Here is a 25,378-nt window from a genome sequence, read left to right as displayed (position 1 = left end):
GTGTTTCTCTTTTCAAGAAACATACCACCATACTAGAGATGCAAGTGGTAGCAAGCCTACTGTGCAACAAAAGGTTTCACTTTAAGCAAAATAAAATTTACTACTGATTTTTGTGAGATCTCACTATTGACAATTAATAGTTACTACCTTATGGTTCTCAAGGGGGTAATGCAGACTTAAACCATAGTACAGGGGGAGTCCCAATTAGCAGTTTGTTTGTGTTGCATATATATACATTATACAGACAGTCATCACTTGTTACGTTACAAGTGGTTAGGGTTCTTCAACCCCCAATTAGGTCACATTCAGGTTCGTTATCTTCAATTACTTTCTTCCATTTCAATCTACTGTAATTGAATCAGTTTAATTATAATGCAGCAAACCAATGGGCGCTTCATCTCTCTGTACGATCAAACCCTACGATGAATTCTGCTTTCGATTATCGTTTATTAAGATCAGGCCTGCAGTCTCACGATACCAGAGTAGGATTCATTGTATGGCGTCTAGTAGTTCTAGTGTCACACAGCCGCTGAAATTGACCGGCGATTCGTTTATTAGACCGCACCTTAGAGACTTGTCTCCGTATCAGCCGATATTGCCGTTCGAGGTAATCCGGTTTATCGATTATGTTGTACATATGTGTTACAAATTGTTCACCACATTGGTCTCTATTACAAGATTCCTCTTGTTGTGTTATTATTGGAAGGGTATTTTGGACATTTTGTTAACATTCAAAACATGTAGAGCTAAACTCGGTCGAATGATGATAATTTTAGATTGTTACTCAGTCATCAAGTGAGCTTTAGAAGTGAATTGAGGATCACTGATTCATTATACTAGATAAACTAACAAAAGTTCTATGAAAGTATGAATCATTTTGTGATATAATTGCCTGAATAATGCCATTGCGAGATATATCTTCGTCTGCATAGCATTTTGTATTGCCAACATTAATAAAAGTAGACAAAGGTTATAACTTAGGTCTTTGTTTAGCAAGTTCAGGCTGTGTGTAACATTGGTCCTTTTTATTGTCTGTTGTTTGAGAAAATGGACTGACATGATGGTATGATACTTGTATTTCTATTTAAGTTGAGTTTATTTGAATATTTATCTGAACTTGGAAATAAGTAAGAAATAGTTTCTCTTATTTGTTTGGTAACTGGTAATGGTTGAAGCCTTCAAAGATTTTATTTTTTGGTTTTTTACAAGCTGAATATAAGTTTCTATACAGGTTCTGTCAACTCGACTTGGTAGGAAGCCTGAGGATATTGTGAAATTGGATGCAAATGAGAACCCATATGGCCCACCTCCAGAGGTAACCTTTGTTATATATGTGTGACACTGTGCATAAGTGTAACTTTGACATTACATATAAACTCCTTTTATTATAAGAAATAAAATGTGTTTATCTGTGTTTCAGAAAATGTTAGGGGTGTGCATGAAACCGAAAAAACGATCCGTAACCAAGATAACTGAACCCAAGTAAAAACCGACGGTTTGGTTTTATGTTTTCGTAAAACCAAACTTTCGGTTTGGTTTTTGTTTTCGAGTTTGGATGTAATATAAACCGAGAAAACTGAAACTGGACCTAAATGATATAACTAGTTTTCAGCCAAAAATTTAGTCCCAAAGTTTTAGGCCCAGATTAATCATTTTTTTTGCCCAAAAATTTTCAGCCCAAGAACTTTAGGCCTAAATGATAAAACCAAAAAAAACTGAAGTGGAACTGAAACCGAACGGTTTTAAAAAACTCAAAAACCCAACGGTGTTGAAAAGCTCAAAAACCAAATTTTTGGTTTTTGGCTCGGTTTTAGTCCAAAACCAATCTATGCACACCCCTAAATTGTTTGTTAATGGCTCAGCATGATATTCGATATTGTGAATTTCCATAAATTTATACAATATACCGATTCAAAATTTTGCAGGTTTTTGAGGCATTGGGGCAATTGAAATTTCCTTATATTTATCCCGACCCTGAAAGTCGTACACTGCGTGGGGCACTCGCTGAGGATTCTGGTCTTGAATCTGAGTATATTCTTGTAGGATGTGGTGCTGATGAGCTAATTGATCTTATTATGAGGTTAGTCATAGTGTCATACACTTCCTTATGCCCATTTTCAGTTATCTTGCAGATTTTTTATGAGATTGAGTTGATGATCTCTTATGCAATAGCATAAAAATTCTTAATTCTTTGAACATGTTTTATATGAAGTTGCGACTTGTGACCTTTTTATGTCATAGGTGTGTGCTAGATCCTGGTGACAGTATTGTTGATTGTCCTCCAACTTTTACAATGTATGCGTTTGATGCTGCTGTCAATTGTGCACGTGTTATTAAGGGTAAGGATTTTCAAAGTGTTGAAAGTGGTATATGTAAAATGCATATTCATCACAATTAGATGATTGTAACTATATAGTTTTTTAATTTTGTTTAACACCATTAACTGCTGCTATATGATATTATGATTGATTGAGTAGTACCTCGGAATATGGACTTTAGCTTGGATGTACAAAGAATTACTGAAGTTGTTGAACACGAAAAACCAAAAATCATTTTTCTAACTTCTCCTAACAACCCAGATGGCAGGTAATCAATGGTTGTTGCTAGTTATTATTTTAACCATGCAAATCTTAATATTTTGTGTTATAACGTATTTCATGACAGTGTGATTAGTGATGATGTTTTTTTGAAGATACTTGATCTACCAATACTTGTTGTACTGGATGAAGCCTACATTGAATTTTCAGGACTTGAATCTAAGATGGGATGGGTGAAAAAACATGAGAATCTTATTGTTCTTAGGACATTTAGTAAACGAGCAGGTATATTTCATATTTTTAATAAACTATATTCCTATAAATATATGTGTGATGATAAATCATAATCGTAAAACAGGCCTAGCTGGATTAAGGGTAGGATATGGAGCGTTTCCTTTGAGTATTATTGAATATTTGTGGAGGGCAAAACAACCGTATAACGTGTCGGTTGCTGCTGAAGTTTCTGCATGTGCAGCATTGAAGAATCCTGTTTATTTGGAGGTAAAATAGTTATACAGATTGTTCATATTGTGATCATGGTATCGATCACGCAAACTCTAGCGTTTTTGTTTTTAAATTGCAGAAAGTTAAAGTTTCCTTGGTACAAGAAAGAGAGAGGCTCTTCAATCTTTTGAAACAAGTGCCGTTTCTAAATCCGTATCCGAGCTATTCTAATTTTATTCTTTGTGAGGTTACTAATGGAAGAGATGCTAAGAAGCTAAAGGTAAAACTTTATGTTATTGTTAATGATATATATTAATATTAATATTCATATTAGAAGATGAAGTATTATTGTCAATGATAAAAACAGGTTCTGTGAAAGACAATATATTATTATATTGGTATTAACTATAATAGCATTATGCATATGAGCAATGCTTTAAGTTATCAAATATATACTAGACCGTAAATGTAAATACACATCCTCAATTGTCTGATAAAATTATTTTGTAAAACAATAGGTTGTTTATATTTTAATATGCTATAAATTTAATATACAAGAAAATATTTAAGTGACTAATATTTTTTGTTGGGAAATTTTATCATATAAGAAAATAGGTTGTTGACTATGCATATTTGTGCTAAATGATAGAAAATGACCATTTTAATCTAGAGTATGATATAAATGCTTGTTTTTATCAAATAATCATTTTCTATGTCATTTAGGTTATACATTCAGGACAAACAAAAGCAAACATTTATATCATACTCTAGATTAAAAAGTAATTTTCTATCATTCTAGTATGAAAAAGCATAATCAACAACCTATTTTCTTATATGATATAAATGTCCCGACAAAAAAACATTTGTTACTCACTTGCTTGAATATTTTTCTCGTATATTAAACATATTAAAAAATAAATAACCAATATTCTTACAAAATAATAATTGCATTGGAAATTGAGGAAGTGCATTAAATTTTCTGCTTCAAGTATATTTTTATATTCAATGATGTCACTTAAAACACCGTTTGGACATTTACAGGAAGACCTTGCAAAAATGGGAGTGATGATACGCCACTACAGCAACAAAGAACTGAAAGGTTATGTTCGTGTCTCTGTTGGTAAACCGGAACAAACCGATGCTTTAATGGATTGCATCAATCGTCTATCTTAGGGTAGCAGGTTTTATTGGACGGTTAGTTTCTTGCTTTTGTGTTCCAAAAACCTTAATAATGTCATCACTTTTTGCACCCTGTGAAAATTGAAGTTGAGATATGAAGCTCCAGAAAACATCTGGTGTGAGCTTCGGTTTTTAACAAGATTCTTTGTAAATTATATGATAGATTGAAAGGAACGGTTTTTCCTTTTTGGATGTTGAAGGTCTCATATATTCTTCCTCCATGTGATCATTGTTGTGGATAACATATGACATGTTTTCGAGTTTTAAAGGGAAATAACGTTAAGGAAAAGAAACCAGCATAAGCAGAATATTGAATATTTAGTGGTTTATATGAAAAGATAATGCAGTTTTGATCCACACGAATGTGTCGTGCTAACATCTTTCTGCTTATGAATGAAATGAACTGAAGCACCACAGAGCAGTTCTCTTAGTCTATGTGTGTCCCTCTCTCTATAAGTTTCACAAATAATGTGTTTATTAAGTGGTCGTTAATCTTGATTTAAATACGCATCATTTATCCTTCAATTGATGTAATGTGTGCTTGAGGATGTCTAGTGATTCTTTTGCTCTATACTTCTCATTTCTTGAGTTGTTTAGCTAGCTTGGTTTTGTCCACGCCTTATCATAGACGATCCGTGGATCTGTTCATTGGCCGTGATCCTTCTGCTAACATTTTTTTAACTTAAAAACCTTACTTGATTCAGTGCATGTAAGTTGAGGAACCAAAAGAACAGAACAAGCATATGATGTTTTATACGTACAAACTTTGATGCGTGTTCCGAACATGTTGATGAAGCGTATGATGATCGAGAAAGGAAGAGTTCAAGTGGTGCCAACTTTGAACCCGTAAGATCAAATCTATTCAGATGAACCAAAGAGCTATTCTCTTTTCTCAACCTGATATTTCAAGTATATGAAGATCATCAAACAAGCAAGAACTCTTACATGGCAAAAGAGTCCTTTGCAATTATCCAAAACGTGTAGTGTTCAACTAGTGAAAACATTGGAGAAGCATGAGGAACAAGAACACGTGATAACATTAATTTAATGTAATTCTTTAAAAGATTAAATGATTAATGATCAAATTATGTGTTTTTACTATTAGATTTACAATCATTTATAAAATTACCCAATCGTCCATAACATTCATATAGTAAGCACAGTTACAACATATGTTCACGTATGCAATTATTATTAATATTTTATATCTATTATAATTTTATTTATACCTGTACATAAAACATATATAATATCATGAAAAACTTGATTCATTAGGTTTATGAATACATTAGCTCAAATGACATCCATTAATACATAATGGTTACAAGTCACAACAGCGCGTAAATACACTTAGCACTATCAAAATTAAATCATTAGGTCCCATGAACACATTAGCATAAACAGTTTAGACTCAATTAACTCATTTAAGTCTATCATCTATTTCAAAAATCAATCAATATTTGAAAATTTGCTAGATTTTACTTATCTAAAGTTATATCGAATTCAAATACCTGGTTAGCATTATAATACTTTATCTATAACAAACTGTCCATTACTTCTTTTTTATCCACTACACAATTTATATTTGTGTTTATTTTAATTTTTATGGGCGTCAAATAAATAATTACTAAATTACATTTAATAGTTAAACAATAAATTTATATTTTCATTGTCATCAAAATAAGCAGCGAATATACAACGGGAACAAAATTTTATATTGTGAAAGAAAGATTTTCATTTCACTAAAAAATATTTTTAGTTTAGATGCCGACACCACAGTTACAAAAAAATCATAAATTCATCAATCATCATCAAAACTTAGCCAAATAACTAAATTTAATATACGAGAATGACACTTAGGTGACCAATCCATGCATGTAGTCAAGGTCCATTCATTTCACAACACATGTAACCTCTTCCATTTTTTTTAATAACCAACGAATCATTCAAATAAGCTAAAACTCACCATATCAGGATACAACCGTCTTTCAACGCCCATGAATACTCGTCCGAAAGCATGATAGTGCGGTGAGATAAAACTCGTTCAGTTCAAGAATCCAACCACTGAAAGCCATCTAATTGCCTAGTTTCCCAACCAAATACTGGGACAAAAATCAAACCTGAATCGCATAAAACATAACATAGAAACTTTAACACTCCACAAGTAACTTCTTGACGTAACCTGTTCCCCTAACCTTCAATTTTTCATTAAGTTAATAAGTTACAAAAGTGTAACTTATAAAACTTTTCCTCTCACACTATAAACAATCCCAAACATCTTATCAGTTTTTCAAAAAGTTAATAAGTTAATAAGCAATCCCAAACATCCCCTAATATAAAACAAAATAAATAAAACTATCTCTTCACATTTGAGATAGAAAGAAAGAAGAGCTGATTTCCGAGCTAACAATCGCATTTTGGGGTGTTTCAGTTTCACTCATAAACACACATACACACACAACAATCAAGATTCAAGAACTCAATAATATACACCTCAATTCACACAAATATACACAATCAAGAACTCAATAATAATAATATACGCCTTGATTCAAACAATTTAATGGCGTCATGGTTCAATTGGAATTGGGTTTCTTCTCTTCGAATTGCTCTTCTTCTGCTACTCATCGCCGGCATCGCAGTCGCCTGTTTTACACTTCCTGTCGAAAAGGTGTTTCATTTGTCATTGATTATTGTTTATTTATGCATTTGGGATGTGGGATTTGGGTGCTTTGTCATAAAGATTGAATCTTTTTGGTTTTGGTTAATGGGATTTATTTGTGTTAGGGTTTTGATTTGATTTTGTGTGTTTTTAGACATTGAAGGACTTCTTGTTGTGGGTGGAGGCTGATCTTGGTCCTTGGGGTCCTCTGGCATTGTAAGTTTTCAAGATTGTTTGTTTATAAAGTTGACTTTCTTGGTTTTGTTTTTGTTGAGTTTAAGACTGTTTGAATTTGGAACATAAATTTTGTTCAAGACTGGTTCTTGAAAAAGTTAATTTCTTGTTTTTTCTTGAATTCATACTGTTTGAAGTTGCACAAAAATATTGTTCAAGGCAGTTTCTTGAAAAAGTCAACATTTTTTTTTTCTTGAATTCAAGTCTATTTGTATTTGGAACAAAAATCTTGTTCAAGACTGTAGGCAAGGCTGTAGGTTTCTTAAAAAAAGTCAACATTTTGTTTTTCTTGAGTTTGAGACTGCTTGAATTTGAACAAGAATATTGCATTTCTTGAATTCAAGACTGTTTGGATTTTGGAACAAAAATATTGTTCAAGTCTGGTTCTTGAAAAAGTCAACTTCTTGTTTTTCTTGAATTTGGAACAAAAAGTCATGTTCAAGACTGGTTCTTGAAAAAGTCAACATCTTGTTTTTCTTGAATAAAGACTGTTTAATTTTGGACAAATTCTTGCATTTCTTAAATCTTGATTCATGTCACCCATCTTGTTGGTTAAAAAAGATTTTTTCATTGTCAGATTATGGTTTTTGTCTTTACATCATCGTTATAAATTGAACCCAGTCGGTATTATTAATCGTTTTGGTATGCGGCGTGCAGGGCTGTTGCATATATTCCTTTAACAATTCTTGCAGTTCCTGCATCAGTACTTACTGTAAGATCTCAACACTACACAAGTGCTTTTGTTACGTATATATGTATATATGTAGGTGTCTATGTATTTACTGGCGTGTGTTTGTTTGTTCCAGCTAGGCGGTGGTTATCTATTTGGTTTGCCAATGGGTTTTCTTGCTGACTCTATTGGTGCGGTGATTGGTGCAACTGCAGCATTCCTTCTTGGGAGAACAGTAAGTATCATGGTTTTTGTTAATATTATTATGTAGAATTTTGTTAATCTTGTTTCTCCTAAGTTTTTCTGTAGATTGGGAAAACGTATGTCATTTCTAAGTTGGGCGATTATCCAAAGTTTCGAGCAGTTGCGCTTGCCATTCAGAAATCCGGATTTAAGGTTTGTTTATAATTAACTTTGAACCACTCCCCCCCCCCCCCCCACCACCACCACCACCACCAACAAACACACACAGGCTTTTATTTTATCATACGTTTTAGATGTTTTTTTTCTTATTTTGGCAGATTGTGCTGCTGCTTCGGCTTGTTCCGTTACTTCCATTTAATATGTTGAATTACCTTTTGTCTGTAACTCCGATTTCCGTATGGGAGTACATGATGGCTTCATGGTTGGGAATGATGGTATTATCACTTCACTACATTTATCATTTTAACTAATATTAAGTTTGTTTGTTTTTTCTTCTTTTTGTGTTTATAGCTCTATTTGATGTGATGTGTGTAGTTATAGTCATTTGTACATCTTCACACACATGTATATGGCTTACTCAAAACTTTTTATGTGACGGTGCAGCCAATCACCTTGGCACTGGTATATGTTGGGACAACTTTGAAGGACTTAGCTGATGTTACACATGGATGGAGTCAATTTTCCAAAACTCGCTGGGTAAGATTATTATTATTATTATTGTTATTATTATTAATTTTTATTATTATTATTATTTTTTGTGTGTTAATCTTATTTAAACACATTTTTCATTGTTTCTTCTTTTAAAGAAATTTTTTTAAACACATCTTGTAACACATTATAGATGGAGATTACTAAATACCAATACATAACATATTTTATTATTTTGTATACAAAAACAATCAAACCAATTGTTCATATATATATATATATAATCATGTACCTTTCCTACGCCTAATGAACAATCAAACTAATTTGTTCTTATATGTTTTTTAATTTTGTATTTGTCTACCTACAAATGTGTAGGTTATACACAGGCGAACAATCAAATTAATTTGTTCATATTTTTTCTGAGTTTTAGGGGAGAGATTACATTTATACCCTTTTTCTTTTATTTTTTGTTTTTTTAAGATTGGGAAAGTGAGCAGACTAGATTTGTTTTGCGTGTCCTCATATTATATAGTGTTCTGTTGGATCTTGGCACTTACCACTTTTACTTTTTGGGGTATGCAGGCACTTGTTATTCTAAGTTTTGTGGTTTCTGGTAAGTTGCTACGTATAATGACATTCTTATATTAAGACAATAATAGCATTTTGTTTGTATCATGCGTAATTATGCGTACTTAAAATTGTTTACAGTGATCTTAATGGTGGTTGTTACCAAAGTTGCAAAGTCGGCTCTTGAAAAAGCTTTGGCTGAAGGTATTGATATAGATGGAAGTGGCTCAGAGAGTTCATCTGTTGTGGATGAGGCGCGGGTAGATATCCACGAGTCATTATTAGTAAAAGGTTAATTTATGTTTCTAAACAATGATTCAAAGGCAGTTAAACATTTTTCTTTTTAATTTATACATTTTATGTATAGTTGATTTCCCGATCTTAGCCTGTTGTACGCCCACGGAAGTGCTATAGATTAACTTATATTATTCATATGCCGGTTTATATGGTGTCTTCTCATTTTGAAGCTTAAAGTGGTTCGACATTTTATTTTCCTTCATTAGAAGTACGATAATTCCTGGTGCCAACAAAAATTTTTATTAGGATTAATTTTCAATATCATACACGTGACAATTCCTTCCTTACTGTTTCGGACTATTCCTAGAACATTTTTTTTTAAATTCCACATAGATATTAGGACTGTATCCACTCCTCAACCACTCCCCAGAAAGACGCCACATATGGCAATCCCAATGATTCGTGCGTTGCGTTTGTGAGGCATCATCAGTGATATATGGTTCCCAGGTTGTTCTTTGAACCATGGAAATTTGTTTCCAGGAATAGCAATTCTTACCGGACCATCTACACCAGCACATCTCTGTATACAACAAAAGAACAAAACATATGATCACTCAAGTGTCCATTAAGCTCGTACGTAACTATTATCATTAACGAAATTCATGAACATTCGTTTATGTTCGTTTATGTATTAATAGAAAATAATTAAATATTATCTAGATAGGTCATCTGCTTAAAGGTTTGATATATGTTAATTTGTGTTCATTTAAGTGTTTTCATTTAAGTTCGCTTATGTTTGCTTGTGTTCGTTTACATTTGTTCATGTGTATTTGTTTATCTTTGTTTAGTTATGTTCGTTTAGATTTAAACAAACAAACACAGGTGCCCCTTTTTTAAATAAACAAACATGAACATAAATATTTGTTCGATTAAGTGTCTGTGTTTTTTTAAAGTTAAATGAACGAACACAAACATGACCTTGTTCTTGTTCATTCGATTCGTTTACAGGCTTTCATTATTCACATTGATGAATACATCGGTCTCAATCTCTAGGCTCCACCGATTTTATTTGTGTTCGTGTATGTTCGTGAACACATTAATTTCGTTAATGAACGAACACGAACATAAAATCTCGTTCAGTAAGTGTTCGTGAACACATTATTTTCTTAATGAACGAACATCCAACAAGACCTTGTTCGCGTTCGTTCGGTTCATTTACAGCCCTAGATAATCGTAAGGAATGATTGCTGCAACAACTTATCAAGGTATCTTTCATTATCTTCACCCCCTAGATGTTTCTGGCAATTAATGAATGAAATATGATTCCATCCGTCATACTCTTTTAATAGATCGTTGATCTTTTCAAGAGAGGAGCAATTGTTTGCGCATAATACTTGTATACTTGGTGGGAGACCGTTGCGTTGGTGTTCAAGATTTATCATTTTAAAATCCTCATATCAGACCTATAACCTATAATTACGTGAGTGATTTTTGTAAATTATATGGTATAGTATGAGTGATTGTGAATAGATGATAAAGAAAATATTATATGAGAAAATTAAATTTAGGAATATACTGTTCACATTGTATGATATTTTAATATATTTTTAAAACGGTCGTAAGTGGAGAAGAGACAAGATAATAATAAAAGTATAAAAAAATATTATTAATTAAAGAAGAGAGAAAATGGTAGTGACTTTTAACGTAATTATATGAATATGGATTTGGAATAGGCCAGGAATGCTCTATGTAGCACTAGAGATGTTCAACGAAACCGGTTCCTGGAACCGAACCGGTGGACCCGAACCGGACCCGAACCGTTTTTTGTAGGAACCGGACCCTATCTGATTCAACCCGATGATCCGTGACCGGTTCTTGCATTTCTGAGTGGGGCCGGGTAGGAACCGGAACCGGTTCTGGAACCGAACCATCCGGAACCGGTTCCTAACCGGTTCTAGCCGTTGGATCGAATATAGCCGTTGGAAATCGTTTTTTTTGGCCGTTTTTTGACCGTTGGGGTCAAAAATAGCCGTTTTTTGGCTCCCCCAAGCACCCCACTACTAGTATAAATAGGTATTTGGTGTCATGGGTTCATCACAACACTCAAAACGCAAACCCGAACGCAAAAAAATACAAAAAAACGCTATTACAACGTTTTGAGTTCTCTAATCTCTTATTTTCTCTTCTTCTATATTCATATTTGTTGTTATGGCTACCTCACAATCATCAGTTGGTCAAGGTTCCAACGCCGAACCAAGTTTCGTTCGTATTGTACCTCATAATCGTAATCAAGAGATTTGGTGCAATTGGGATTTGGTTGAATTGAGTGACCATTCATTGAAGGCTCGGTGCAAGTTTTGTGGGATTTATTTAAATCCACTTTCGAATTCAAATTTGAAGAAACACATCGAAAAACCGTATTGCAAGGCGTTGAAAAAGAACGTCGATTCGCAACAAACGCAAATGGATAGTGAAGGCGGAATATTTACATACCAAATTGATCGAGTTCAAGATCGTATGGCGAAGTTTGTGATTCAAGAAGCTTTGCCGTTTAGCCACTTCGACAACCCTCGCTTAACCGCCATGATTTGAGATACGCTTCAACCACAATACACTCACGTAAGTCGTCATACTCTTAAACGTTATTGTTTAAAATTGTGGAAGAAGGCCAAAGAGGTACTAATTGCATATTTTGAAAATATAAATACGGGAATAAACTTAACTAGTGATGTTTGGTCGGCTCCACATGGTCTACCCGAATCTTATCTTTGTGTCACCGCTCATTGGGTAGACCCGTCATCGTGGGAAATGATGAAACGCACAATTGCTTTCGAACTCTTTGAGTATCCACATACGGGAGATAATTTGTTTGAAATTTTAGATTATGTTATAAAAACTTATAAACTAGAAAATAAAATATTTTCAATGGCATTTGATAACGCGTCGAATAATACATCGGCGGTTGATAAATTAAAATTAAAATATACGCCGATTTGCAATGGTGTATTTTTTCACTCAAGGTGTGTTGCACATATCATTAATTTAATCGTGCAAGACGGACTTGCTTCGGATGAGGTTACATCGGTTATAAACGATTTTAGACTAATGATATATGAAGTTTTTAAGAAAAGTAAAAAAAGACAAATGGAATATAGAAAATTTTGTAAAGATACGGGAAGAAAAGCTTTGGGAGCTAATTGGGATGTACCTCATCGATGGAATTCCACTTGCATAATGTTTCAAAGTGCTTTGAAACAAAGAGAAACTTTACAAATGTTTCATTCTAGTCTTGCCGAGAATGATTTGGCAATCCCCTTTTCAAATGAGAAATGGGAAATTATCAATGACTTATCGACTTTTCTTGAAGTTTTTAAAACATCAACTACGAAACTATCGGGAACGTATTATCCGACAAGTCCCTTGGTTCTTTCGGAGTTATTTTTAATCGTTAACAATCTTAAAGAATTTGAAAATAAAAGTCCAATGTTTTCAAACATCATATTACCAATGAAGTTTAAATTAAAAAAATACTTTCTTGAATTGCCACCGGTTTTTACTTGCGCCGCCGCTTTAAACCCAATGTTAAATGTTACGGGGGTTGAATGTGTGATAGACGAAATTTTTTCAGCCTTAGATATGCATGAAGTTGACCCAAACTTTTCAACAGAGGCAAAAAATGATTTTAACTTGAATTTTAAATTTATGTATGACTTTTATTTAAATAAATATGGGTCAAACATACACATGCCTATGTCGGGGGGGTCTTCATCAAGTTCAAGTGCTACTAGAGTACGAGATCCCATGATTAGCCTTATGAACACCGTTCGCAACGTAACGGCTAAAAAACAAAGGGGTAACACCCCTTCAAGCGAACTAGGAAGGTATAGTGCAAATGATTACTCTACCGGTTTATCCGAAGAGGAATATGGCACTTTTGATGTTTTGGCTTGGTGGAAGGTAAAGGAAACCGAGTTTCCGATTCTTGCCACCATGGCCCGTGATTTACTAACCGTCCAAGCTTCTACGGTAGCTTCGGAATCCGCTTTTTCTCTTAGTGGCAGGGTAATATCGGTGAGAAGAACAAGACTAAATTCGGAGTCGGTGGAGATGTGCATTTGCTTAAAGGATCACTTGGACTCAATCGATCGTATTCAACACGTAACCACTCTCGAAGATGAAACACCACTTGATGTTCGAGTGTACGACGAACAAGAAGGCATTTCTACAAGTAATTCCGAGGAAGAAGTCGCCGCTCAATAATTACGACGAACAAGAAGGCTTTTCTAGAAATAATATGTCACAACTTTATATTTATAAGTTTAATGTTTTGTTAGTTTGTTTTTGAAGATTTTAAAACATGTAACCTTTTTTTTTTAAACTTCTTAAAGTAAATAAAATGAATTTTATGTTAATTGTTTTGTTTATTTTTCATGCTATACAAATACGAATCGTAGTTTAGAATCCAAATCGCAAACGAAAAACGAAAAAAAAAAACTAAATGCACTTGTATTGCAAATCCAATGAACAAGTTTACATTGTACAATGGTTACATATTTAACTGATGATGTTCCAACTGATGAAACTCTGCAACTGATGTGTCACTGATTCATATTTTGCATCAGTGACAACAAACTCTGCAACTGATGAATGTTCCCACTGATGAGTATTCCTCATCAGTGGCAACCTTCAGTAGTTGTCTTCAGTGGCAACCTTCAGTAGTTGTCTTCAGTGGTAAACATCTTCAGTAGTTGTCTTTTCTTCATCAGTTAATTGTTTATTTTTATGTTAATTGTTTTTTTTATTTTTCATGTTATACAAATATGAATCGTAGTTTAGAATCCAAATCGCAAACGAAAAACGAAAAAAAAAAAAAAGTTTACACTGTAACCGGTTGGAACCGGTTACGGTACAGGAACCGGGTTAGGAACCGGTAAGAACCGGTTAGATAGGTTAGGGGTCCGAGGGTGGGAGAACCGGTTCGGTTCCCTAACCGGTTCGAGCCTGGAACCGGTTAAATTGAGGGTTTTGAATATAGGAACCGGTTAGGAACCGGTTCCGGTTCTTAGTCCCAAACCGTTTTGAACATGCCTATGTAGCACCTTGTTTTGAGTAAGCTATTCAGGACACTATTTTTCCCCCTTGGGAATCTTTAGAAACCTCAATATCACCGATTTATTAGCAAAATGGCAATCCAAAGAAATGGTATTCCTATGAAACAGACAGTCAACATGAAAGAGTGCTGTAATGCACTTATATCTCAGCTATCAACACACACGGGTTTAACAAACCTACAATATGTTAAATATGGGTTCGTAAAAGCATGATGATGATGCATTTGTCTTAACCGAACGGGCTAAGAAAACATTTCAAAAAAACCAAAAACTTCACACAAGATGGGTTTGAACTGAAATTATGCAATGAAAACAATCAAGAGAAATACAACTATATCTATTGACCCCCCATGGTTGGCCTGCAGCCTGCAGCAGGTCTTGTAGGTCAAACATCATTCACCCAACTTCAATCTCCAGCTGAAACAGAGGACCATGTAATTATTTGCAAAATACAATAGAACATGGCATTAAATTAAAAAATAAAATGCACAAGAAAACAAAATCTGGCCCCACAGCATGCAGTTAAAAAAAGATGAACATATATGTTTTTGTTATTCAAACCTTAAGATGAAGATACTGATGTCTTGCTGGCTGAATCAGCTACTGGTGTCTTGCTAGCGGAAGCAGTAGGAGACAGTGGTGTATAAATGCGTGCTTTCTTCAAAATCTCTGCAACCACCCAGTTCTTCCGCTTGCTCAATGGTCTAGAAGGATCTAATCTAACCTGAAATAAAAAAAAATGAGTCACTCAAGCATGCCAAATATTTCCTTAATCCCTATAATTACAACAATGTGTATTAGTGCGGTTTCAAACACCTAAATGAAAGTGCTGTACAAAGTATTAAAAATAATAATTTGCTAGTGTACATCTCCTTATGAAAAGCTACAGCGCATTATCTATCTATATTAAATATAATAGAGCTCAAGGCTACAGCAGAATAAAATTTGTCAAGCATCATGTACAACATTGAACCAATAATTTACAAGTGCTACTTTATGAATTAGATTTAAGCGTGGACAAGGTATTTGGGCATTGTTATATTTATAAAGTAATTTCGAGTATACCATTGTATCGTGCTTACTTTTGTCTATTTTGTTACTCTAACCCGAGTTGTGAATACTCATGGTTGTAAAATCGCGCCTATGTGACGATTAATCACTAGTCGGTAAGTCGATTAATTGTTATTTGGTCTAAATTGGTCAAAATTGAAAAATTTATATATAAAATTTGGTATATATATGTATATTTGAAAAATTAAGGATAAATTCCAATCCGATTAATCCAGGTTAATCCCTAGTCCCTACCCCACCGCCCGACTAGCGCCTAGCAAGTTCTACAACACTACTGAATAGTAACTTACATGTAATCGAAGCATAAACACACATGTTATCAAACCTACCTAACGCCATGGTGAGTACCGGTACTGTAATGATCGATACCAACCAAACTTCCAACAAAGTGATTCTCACCTAGTTGTTCTCACTTTACAATTTCATAACTCTGTGTTTGTACAATTTGTGACCTCATTTCTAAACAAACGGAATTTTTAGTGTACGACATAAGTTTTAGGTTTCAAGCATGACTTGTAATTATGTATGCAAAGCTAGTAATTTATCATATGTATAAAGTAAATAAGCTAATACTCTAGATAGCATAGCTATACTGTGTTAATTCAAGTAGACGTAACATCAGTTTGGCTTCTTGCCTATTGTTTGTTTCCTATTACGATCCAACCGACTAAGTATCGTTTATAGCTAATCGTCTTTGATTGGTTATGCAGGGAACGTAGTAACCGGACATATTGCTTTTGAATATTAGAATAACTGATTTGATAAGTAGCGAGTAATTTGTATACACTGACCATTCGGTGTCAACTAGGCCTAAAATGTAACTATAACATGAAACCGAAAAAACTGAACCGAAGCAGAAACACCAAACGAAATGATTTAAGAAGAGAAAGATATATACTCACTCGATCGCCGATATTGCACTGATTGGTTTCGTCGTGAGCCATGAACTTGGAGGTGCGCTTGACGTAGCGATTGTAGAGCTTGTTATGGAAGAGCCTGTCGACGGCCACCACCACCGACTTCTGCATTTTGTTCGACACCACCATTCCCACCACCGATTTCATCTTCTCTTGTCTTCTTCACCAAAACCCTAACCCCCAAATTCGCACTCCAAAACCCTAACCCAACCACTGGTTTATTTTAGAAGATCCAAATGAAGGTGTTGCGTGATATTTTATGTCTGCTACTCCTAAAGTATGTTTACTACTCATTCTAACCCTTTACTTTTATGACTTTATGTCTCTTGATTTATCCTGAACCAGTCCAAAAATCTAGTTTAATAATTCAAAAAAAAGAGAAAAAGAAAATACTAAATTTGTGTAATTGAACAACTCACCAAAAATCTAGTTTAATAATTCAAAAAAAAAAAAAAATACTAAATTTGCGTAATTAAACAACTCACGGATATGAAAATGACACTTAGCTCAAAAGAGATCACAAATAAAATAAATGAAATTATCAATTTACCTTTGACTTAACGGACAAAATTAACGAAGTTAGAAAAAAGTTAAAATGACAAGTTTTAGAAAAGTTAAGCAGTCATTTACAAAAAAAATCAAAAACCATACTAAAGTTGAGTAATTGGATAAACCACAAGTATTAAAATAATAATAATAATAACAATAATAATAATAAATAAATAAATAAATAAAATTTATTGTACATCAAAGGGAAATGTCATCCCTCACTTGTGGCCTAGTGGTAAGAGACTTGATTTCTTTAGTAAAGACTCAAGTTTGAATTCCATCGGTGTCACTTTTGGGTGGAAATTGATAATAAATGATTTGAGCTAGGCCTTTTGTAAAGGTAGTCGTCCGGGTTTTCGTCCCACCGTGTTTTACGTCAGAAAGTTATGCTTTTTTGGTGGTACAACTTTGTGTGATTTCTCCGAGAACGCTCAAGCCAAACTCTGAAGCCAGCGTGAGCCTGGTTAAAACAAAATAGGATGGCCAGAGTGGAGCATCAGAGCTCTAGCTCTCCAGATTTAAGAATTGCTGCAGCCTAAATACAAGAAAACAAAGAGAGAAGTTATGATCATCTATACCATTTTATAGAAAATACATCAAGAATATTAATTTCATATCTTAAGTTAAAAGATTACCTTATTTGCTGTTTCATATTATAAAAAACTAATAATAAAAAGAAGTGTAAACAATAATCCCTAGCTCGACCCTGTCACCACTGTTGCCCGATTCTCCGGCTCGTTCTCTCCACACATCGCCGTCGCATCACTGACATCGTACGGATCGAAATCCTGAATGGCAAGTCTTCAACTACTGCTGTAATTAACCCAATTTTTCATTCATAATTGTCAATGTTTAATTAATAGAACAACCCATTAACCTGATCTGATCTCTCAAAGTCAAAACCTTTATTGGTTACTCTTTTACTCCCTAAATTGTCAAATTTAACCTTGTTCTTGTATGTTTTCAAATTCATGAGCTATTTTAAGATCTGGGTCTATTTAAATTATGTCTAAAACATCTAAATAAGTTCATAATATTCAGATAACATGATCACACCATTTTCGCTTTTTCATTTTCTTTAATAATTTTTCAAGATAGATATAATAAACTGAATATTAGGTTATCGCTAACCATGCGATTTTTATAATTTGCAGTTTGAGGCTGACAGACAATGGCGAAAGTTATAGAGAAGTTCTTTATAGCATCCATGCTGATGTGGACCCTTCCTGTTGCCATTTTGATTGCCTTCAACAACAATTTATTCCCCGGTAAGCTTCTTTTTATTGAATCAGAGTATAATGCTTCAAAGGTCAATAACTAGGCTTGTAAGCAAACCGAACCATTAAACGGGCGGGTTTCATGTTCGTTCGTTTAGAAAGTGAACGTGTTTGGGTTCTTTTATGCTTGTTTGTTTGTTAACAGTATAAACGAAAGGTTTACAAATGCAAACAAATCAACATAACTGAACATACATGAATGAACATAATTGAGCTAAAACGAACTTAAAAAACGTAAATGAATCGTTTTGATTCATTTTAATGAGAAATGAATCGTAATCGTTTTGATTTTAATAAGAAATAGCAGACCGCGTTTAGTAAATGAACGTAAGCAAACGAACATAAATGGCTGAATGAGATATGTGTTCGTGTTCCTATGTTTAACTTAATGAACACATTGTTTTGTTCATGTTTGTTCGTTTAACTTAATGGCTCACGAACTGTTCGCTGAATGTTTGGTTCTTTTACAGGCATATCAATAAGTTTGAACTCCACTTTGACCATTAACTGACTTTTCCCATTTTTGAACAGGCTCTGCTAATATGAATCCGTATTCGTTAACACTTTTCAGCGGGTTTCTAGCTGTTATTTCTGTTAACATTGTTATCGCATTCTACATATATATGGCAATGAAAGAGCCTTTAGAGAAACATGAGCCAGATCCTGAGTTTGTTTCAGAAGCCGAGGCTAGTGTCAAACGCTTGGTTAAACCTGAAAGTTCATCCACTAAAAAAGACGAGTAAGAATTTTTTTTTGTTAAGTTTGCTTCATTGTGTTATTGTACATTTTTTTTTCATGACATGAATATTTTAAGGAATTTATTTATTGTTTATTTCTACCTGTCCCAGCTGGTTTGCGGTTACCGAATCCATGACTCGCTTGCGAGTGTTATATGAGAGTTGATATTATTTGTTGTTGCTCTATTGTTTATATTTTGCGCAGGGCCGGCCCATGAGTGTGGTTGTGTGGTCGACGGCCACAGGCCTGACACCCCGCTAGGCCCGAAATTTTTTTTTTGAAAAAAATTATATGTGTTTTTATTAAAAATAATATGTATACTTAATGTTTATAAGCAATTACATAAACGCTAGCTTGGTCTAGTGGCAAGTGGGTATTACTCACAATCAAGAGGTTGTGGGTTCTATCCTCACTTGAGTTAATATTTTTTTTATACAAAAGTTTTTTACACAACCCAAATTATAACCAAGTAAGCCCATATTAATTAAGGCCCAAAATTTTTTTCGCATTCGGCCTAAAAGTTTTTTTCCTTTCTCGGAGCCGGCCCTGATTTTGCGGGTTTCGTGTACCTTTAAAATAGAAAGTGAACATTATTTTGGGATGAAATGAGTAACCAAGAAGTGATTTTTTACTCAAGTCATTGCATAGGTTGACCTTTTAGAATCAACTCGACAGCGATCTCAAATAGGTAAAGCTCGAGCTTGTGCCCGTTGATCTCAAATAAATCATGAGTGGCTCAGACAGTTTACACCCATATGAACATGCCCCTAGCTTCTTTTTTTTTTTTTTTTTTTTACATTTGAATCTATGACCTCTTCAACCAACTTAAATCCATCATTCTAACACATCCGACCCATTAGATATATAGCAAAAGAGGTGATCTACACAGTGCACACCAACAGATGTACTTTTTCACTGACCATAAGATAGAATATCAGCAACCATGTGTAGACCAATACACAACAATAAGCGGTATGCAAATCAATTTGCTTATTTAAAAATCACCTCCTATAACAAAACCTTAATCTAGCTATTTGTCTGCAACCAGCCACATTTTATAGGATGCATAGCGGTTTCAGAAAAACAATAAAAGACTAATCTGCTAAATTACTACAAATTTTGAAAGGCATTTGGCAAAGCACTAAAACTGATGAATATTGGCAAAATGCGCGATAAAAAAGAATATACAAACAAAATTTTCATGACCCGCAATTAGGCAACAAGAAATGGGGAAAAGGTCACAGTGGCTGCAGCCAAGTCACCAATCTGAACCAAAGCTTCATTCCATACCGGTGTCCCAAGGAACCTCAAGTGGACAAAGGGAACCAATGTGCGGGCCACTTGGGATATGATCGCTTGAATAAACTCATGCATATGGTGTCGTTTTGCTGGAGCAAGCCGCTCAATATGCACTTCATTGCACCTTAAAATATATATTGAACTATCCGGTTGTTGACTTTGGTTATAAACTCCTTTTACATTGTACACAATGCTTTCAGATATATTGAACTGTCCCACAAATATACGTATTCAAGTGTTGTTTATATAGCACGGTTTTCCCCATTTTATCAATATATCTTAAGATTTAGTTGTCTTATAATAATGAGAGTCATGATGAAGAGATATAACTTTATGTGATATTTGTGATACATCCCAGCCTTTACAATAGATACCAAGCTTTAATCTTCCGAGTGTCTATGCTGCATATTGAAAACCTTAATGTTTCTATTAATGCACAAATAAACCGCCATGGCGTGTCAATAATGTTGTACAAATCCAAATCATATACTAACCCAAAACTAAGGTTTCAAAAACAAAACAACAAAAATGTAAAGAAATTGTGACTCAATGACAGTTAGGGCATGAAATGATAAAACCCATAAAAATAAGTGATGCTACACACCTTGATTTCAGAGAGAAATAGAAGGCAAGTGTGATCTATTACTCTTTGCAATTCTTGAACAGAACATAAACATTAACATCACCGAAGACAGCAAGAACAGTCTGAAATAGGTTCTGATTTCTTGCAATCCGAGGTCTAAAAACTCTTTCTTTTCACTGTAACGGTTTTTACGCTCGATTAAGTACCCGTTTAAGTAATCGTCTATGGAGATTAAGTGGTCCTTGTTGTTGAATGGGGTCGACTCTTGCACATCGGTCATCTGATGGGCACCCATGTTGAACATTGCAAAGAACATAGCGGACCATTCGTTTAGAACCCTCTGCAATCAAAAGGTTAAATTTATTACTTTGAAGTATAAGTGACAAATGTGTTAAAATTAGTGACAAATCAATTTTAACTAAATGAAAAATTCGGTCTTTCGAGTTTCGGAAAACTGTTTCGGTTTCAGACAGGAAACCCACGAATTTAAAAGAAAACCAAGAAAACTACTACCAACTAATCAGTTTCTTTTAATTTTTTTTCATTTCTTTTAATTATAAGGTAGGAAATGTAACGAAAAGATTAAAAAAATATGTAGCTCACAAAGTTACATATATGTATCTCATAAAAGGTACATACATGTAGCATACGATTACAAATATGTAACTTGTGAGCTACATATATACATATATGTCACATACATTGAAGGTAAGATGGTCCACAGGGTTGAACATTTTAAAGCAGTCTCTTGATGATGCCTTTTCATCTCCATAAATCTACCAAGTCGACAGATGTCATGAAATTAAATTGATAATAATAATAATTAATAATAATAATAGGTGTCTGCAAAATAATGGTGTGCATATACAAACCTCAAAAGTGTAAGACATGGGGATCCTTGCCACCTCATACATGTAATCTGTTGTGGTACCGTGTGCCAGATATCTGTTTTAGATAAGTGAAACAAATAAAATATTATAGATGTGTTTATTCGAGTCATTTTTACTTCATGAAATGAAAAAAAATATTTACCCAACGGATCCACCCCCTGATCCAACCACACAGCGATCTCCACAATGAAGATGGTTTAATGTTTCAAGCATTAACTTCATTTTCTGAGATTGTAGTCCAGATGGCGTTGTGTTTTTGTGATCGTATGGCATAAACAGACCCTGTGACAAAAGTCAATGATGAAAAGATGAAAAGAACTCGTGTATACGTAAACAAACGATTGTTCAACTTTAATAGATTGGAATGAGTAGAAAACAAATTCCATAAGTGGAATCCGTTCTATGGTTGACACATTAATTACTTCTAAAAAAATAAATTAGGACAAAAGGCAGTGTTGCGGGTCAACTTGACCTGTTGACCTCTAATATTAATTCATGATACAACATCCTGGACCACTAGCCATCCATCAAGAACTGAAAAACCTATCCATGACCGAAGGTGGGAGGGGGGACTGCTTACCTCCATGCCAGAATGCACGTTGACCCAAATGTGCGGGTCAAACGACATCGAGAGCTTCCGCATTAGTTGAGCCTCGGGCTCACTAAAAGGAGCAGCGCTGGGATTTTCCTCATATGGATCAAAATCCTGAAATTCATAAACAAGAAGCTTTGTGAAATCACACGCGCAGAATTTGACGTGTGTTGTTATAAACTAGACACTTCTATGCATAGGTAATGTGTCACACATGGTTATGAATCCTGAAATACATATTCAAGAAGCTTTGCGAGAAGTATATTTTTAATGCATGGGACCACCTAAATCATTACATAGATTATTACCAAAATGAAATCCATCGTATTTAAACAATTTATAAAATAAATGGAAATCTGTTAAACGTAAAATGTTTTTGGTCAACCGAGTCAACCCGTACAGCAGTGTAAGATTTGTTAACAACTAACCTTTTCTTTTTTCCCCCAATCTATACTCCAATTCCGGTTGAGATCAACTCCTCTGCCTGCAAAGAATGTCAAATACAAAACTACAATTATAAAACCGACCAACATTATCTTTTTCAGTATACAAATAATAATTGCATTTAAGATTAACATCAAGACCATTTCTTCTTTCACAAAGGTCTCCTTCTTCTTCGACTTTTTTGCGTCCATTCAGATTTTCCACTGGTACCATCTGAGAGACCATTATATGTTAACACTAATAACAAACTCTGTAAAATATAATTAATTTCAAAGCTCTGACCTTTATAACAATCTTTTCAAGGGTCTTTTTCAGCAACAATGGATCCATTTTAGGTAAAAATTGCTCCTCGCTTAAGATGAAAAGTATCCTTAATGCAAGCTCGGTGGTTATAAGCTCCCGCGCATGCTGCCCAAAACTCTGGAAGACAAGTAATCATCTGTCAAAAAGATCAGCAATTACAATATGACACAATAAATATCAAAAACAATAAAGGCATTTTTTTATTTTTTGAGGTTTTTGCTTTTTTAAAGAAAAAATGAAGGCTAAAAGTGGAAACGATTCAATCTGCCTTTAATGTGATGCATTTACAAGTTTAAGGTGAAACGACTCACAAGAAGTATTCTAAACTTCGATTTGTCTTCAATAGCTGATTTGTTCTGGCAATATGTAACTACATTCAGTTCAGCATTATATCCCTTATTTGCACTTCTAAATGTCTCCATCTGTTGAAATGTTACTGAATAAAATGAGAGATTATGACAAATAGGAGAGAGCATGATAAATGAAAAATGATGAAAAATACCCACGTGGAGTTTATCTTGGTGTCGGTTCACCAATGCTTCTATCTCTTCCATCAAAGCCGCACTAAGTCAAAAGCAAGGAAAACGAACGATTTATAAAAGGTTGGTATTATTTATTCAAAGTGTTAAATGCTAAGCATATGTCCAACAAAAACAGAAATCAAAACACGGTTGAACAAAATGATTCCATTGTTTTTTACCTAATACATATGTAGGCATTCATGTTTGTTTTCTCTTTTTAAGGGAAAGCATAACCATGATCTATATCTAAAAACTGAGTCTGGTTAACCAATATATAAACACTTGTCACACGCTGAAAGTCAATCCTCGGTACCACATCTATTATAACACAACTATGAACATATGCATGTTAATGTTGGACTTGTTTCTAAAAAGAGCTGCAACTTTACTGGAATATTATAGACATCAGTACACAAGCACTAACATCAAGCCTTCTTTGATTCCTTATTATTTCAAGTGGTCACAGAATCTCTGCCTTAAAATCTATCTAAGCCAAAGCAGAAGCAGTTCAAAATTTAAAACTTATGAGCATTACTTGCAAATTCCTATGTTAAGATTCAAGCTCAGGAAACCAACCGACCGACATAAATACTTTATAACCTAGTTTACCAAAAAGGAAGGAATAATTCACGCAATCAAATTACGTGATTCCATGAAAAATAATCCAAATTTGTCTACCCCACTGCGAGATGGGATCGGATTCAAAGTTGAGAGGTTACAATCGTTGATAATCAAATTGCAATAAGACTCTTGTACAGTAATAATATAAACCAAATGTGGTACCAATTATTAAGAACTAAAGTAAATTAAATCAATGAAAATCAAATCTAGAAGAAGAATATTATTATTATTATTAAGTTTACCTAGTGCGGTACAGATCACGATTGATGGGCGTGATAGATGGCTGCTTACGCGACACATCATTATCAGTGGCACAGCGAATGCTTGCGAAAGAAGAAAACCAGAATAAAAGAAAGAATAGAAAGGCCATCTGATGAATACAACAACAGCAGTGGTATGTATGGATCCTCCTATCTTGTCATTTGGATCTAAATTTTTATTCAATAAAATCAAATCAATGACACCTGTCTGTATGCATCGATCTGAAGCCCGAATATGTATTGGATTGGATTGGATTGGATTGGATTGTTTCGTGAGTGAGCGATCAAATCAATATGATGTTTGAGACAGAGAGACGAGAGAGAGAAACATGAAGTGAGAAAGTGGGTTATCGGGTTTGGTTTTTGTTGACAGACAAAACACGGGTCATCAAACTTTCTTCTTCTTATTATTATTTGCTTAATATAATATAATTGGGAGTGCGATCGAGCCGAGCTGCTAGTAAGTTACTCGAAATCGGCTCGCTAAAAAGCTCGATTGAGCCGGAGCTCGAGCTTGAGCCTTAAAAATAAGCTCTTTTAATAAACGAGTCCGAGCCCGAGCTTCACTTATCGAGCTCTAGCCGGCTCACGAGCCTAAACGAGACTGTCATTTATATTATTTTTTTACATATATATATATATATATATAGGGGAAGGTTATTGTACAAATTAAATTAACATACTAAACATACAAATAACATAGTGTGATTATAGTCCTCAAGTAGAGTAGTTATGCGACAAAAAATAAAATAGTGTACTAATAATTACACTACTCATAAAAGTAATTACACTACTAACATAGATAAATACTCTATACTAT

The 25,378-nt window shown here is 34.1% G+C and overlaps 4 protein-coding genes across 4 annotated transcripts; 3 read left to right on the top strand and 1 right to left on the bottom strand.

Annotated features, from left to right (window-relative positions):
* The first annotated feature begins 484 nt into the window (after window positions 1-484).
* LOC143621810 (histidinol-phosphate aminotransferase, chloroplastic-like) lies at window positions 485-4,231 on the top strand. The gene is made up of 9 exons (XM_077093123.1): window positions 485-607; window positions 1,232-1,315; window positions 1,926-2,080; window positions 2,242-2,339; window positions 2,478-2,586; window positions 2,665-2,822; window positions 2,896-3,038; window positions 3,121-3,261; window positions 4,023-4,231. Exons 1-9 carry the CDS (start codon window positions 497-499, stop codon window positions 4,152-4,154), a joined length of 1,131 nt encoding a protein of 376 aa, XP_076949238.1. The 5' UTR covers window positions 485-496; the 3' UTR covers window positions 4,155-4,231.
* A 2,447-nt stretch (window positions 4,232-6,678) lies between these two features.
* LOC143621809 (uncharacterized) lies at window positions 6,679-9,534 on the top strand. The gene is made up of 9 exons (XM_077093122.1): window positions 6,679-6,831; window positions 6,977-7,038; window positions 7,714-7,768; window positions 7,863-7,961; window positions 8,036-8,122; window positions 8,248-8,364; window positions 8,534-8,626; window positions 9,161-9,191; window positions 9,287-9,534. The coding sequence occupies exons 1-9, from the start codon at window positions 6,724-6,726 to the stop codon at window positions 9,439-9,441; spliced, it is 807 nt and encodes a 268-aa protein (XP_076949237.1). The 5' UTR covers window positions 6,679-6,723; the 3' UTR covers window positions 9,442-9,534.
* An 8,667-nt stretch (window positions 9,535-18,201) lies between these two features.
* LOC143621808 (uncharacterized) lies at window positions 18,202-19,076 on the top strand. Its single transcript, XM_077093121.1, has 2 exons — window positions 18,202-18,298; window positions 18,839-19,076. The coding sequence occupies exons 1-2, from the start codon at window positions 18,202-18,204 to the stop codon at window positions 19,048-19,050; spliced, it is 309 nt and encodes a 102-aa protein (XP_076949236.1). The 3' UTR covers window positions 19,051-19,076.
* A 1,684-nt stretch (window positions 19,077-20,760) lies between these two features.
* On the bottom strand, window positions 20,761-24,655 carry LOC143621807 (uncharacterized). Its single transcript, XM_077093120.1, has 11 exons — window positions 24,541-24,655; window positions 23,663-23,720; window positions 23,468-23,578; window positions 23,136-23,273; window positions 22,994-23,066; window positions 22,838-22,893; window positions 22,398-22,523; window positions 21,960-22,099; window positions 21,800-21,872; window positions 21,629-21,703; window positions 20,761-21,267 (listed from the first exon to the last, which is right to left on the bottom strand). The coding sequence occupies exons 2-11, from the start codon at window positions 23,708-23,710 to the stop codon at window positions 20,956-20,958; spliced, it is 1,152 nt and encodes a 383-aa protein (XP_076949235.1). The 5' UTR covers window positions 23,711-23,720; window positions 24,541-24,655; the 3' UTR covers window positions 20,761-20,955.
* Between the last annotated feature and the right edge of the window lie 723 nt (window positions 24,656-25,378).

The sequence above is a fragment of the Bidens hawaiensis genome, unplaced genomic scaffold (genome assembly GCF_021521415.1).
Source record: "Bidens hawaiensis isolate Kalapana, Puna unplaced genomic scaffold, B.hawaiensis_p1.1 tig00002977_1, whole genome shotgun sequence".
Taxonomy (NCBI): domain Eukaryota; kingdom Viridiplantae; phylum Streptophyta; class Magnoliopsida; order Asterales; family Asteraceae; genus Bidens; species Bidens hawaiensis.
The sequence above is the reverse complement of the archived record's forward strand: the minus strand, read 5'-3'. Positions and strand labels throughout refer to the sequence as shown.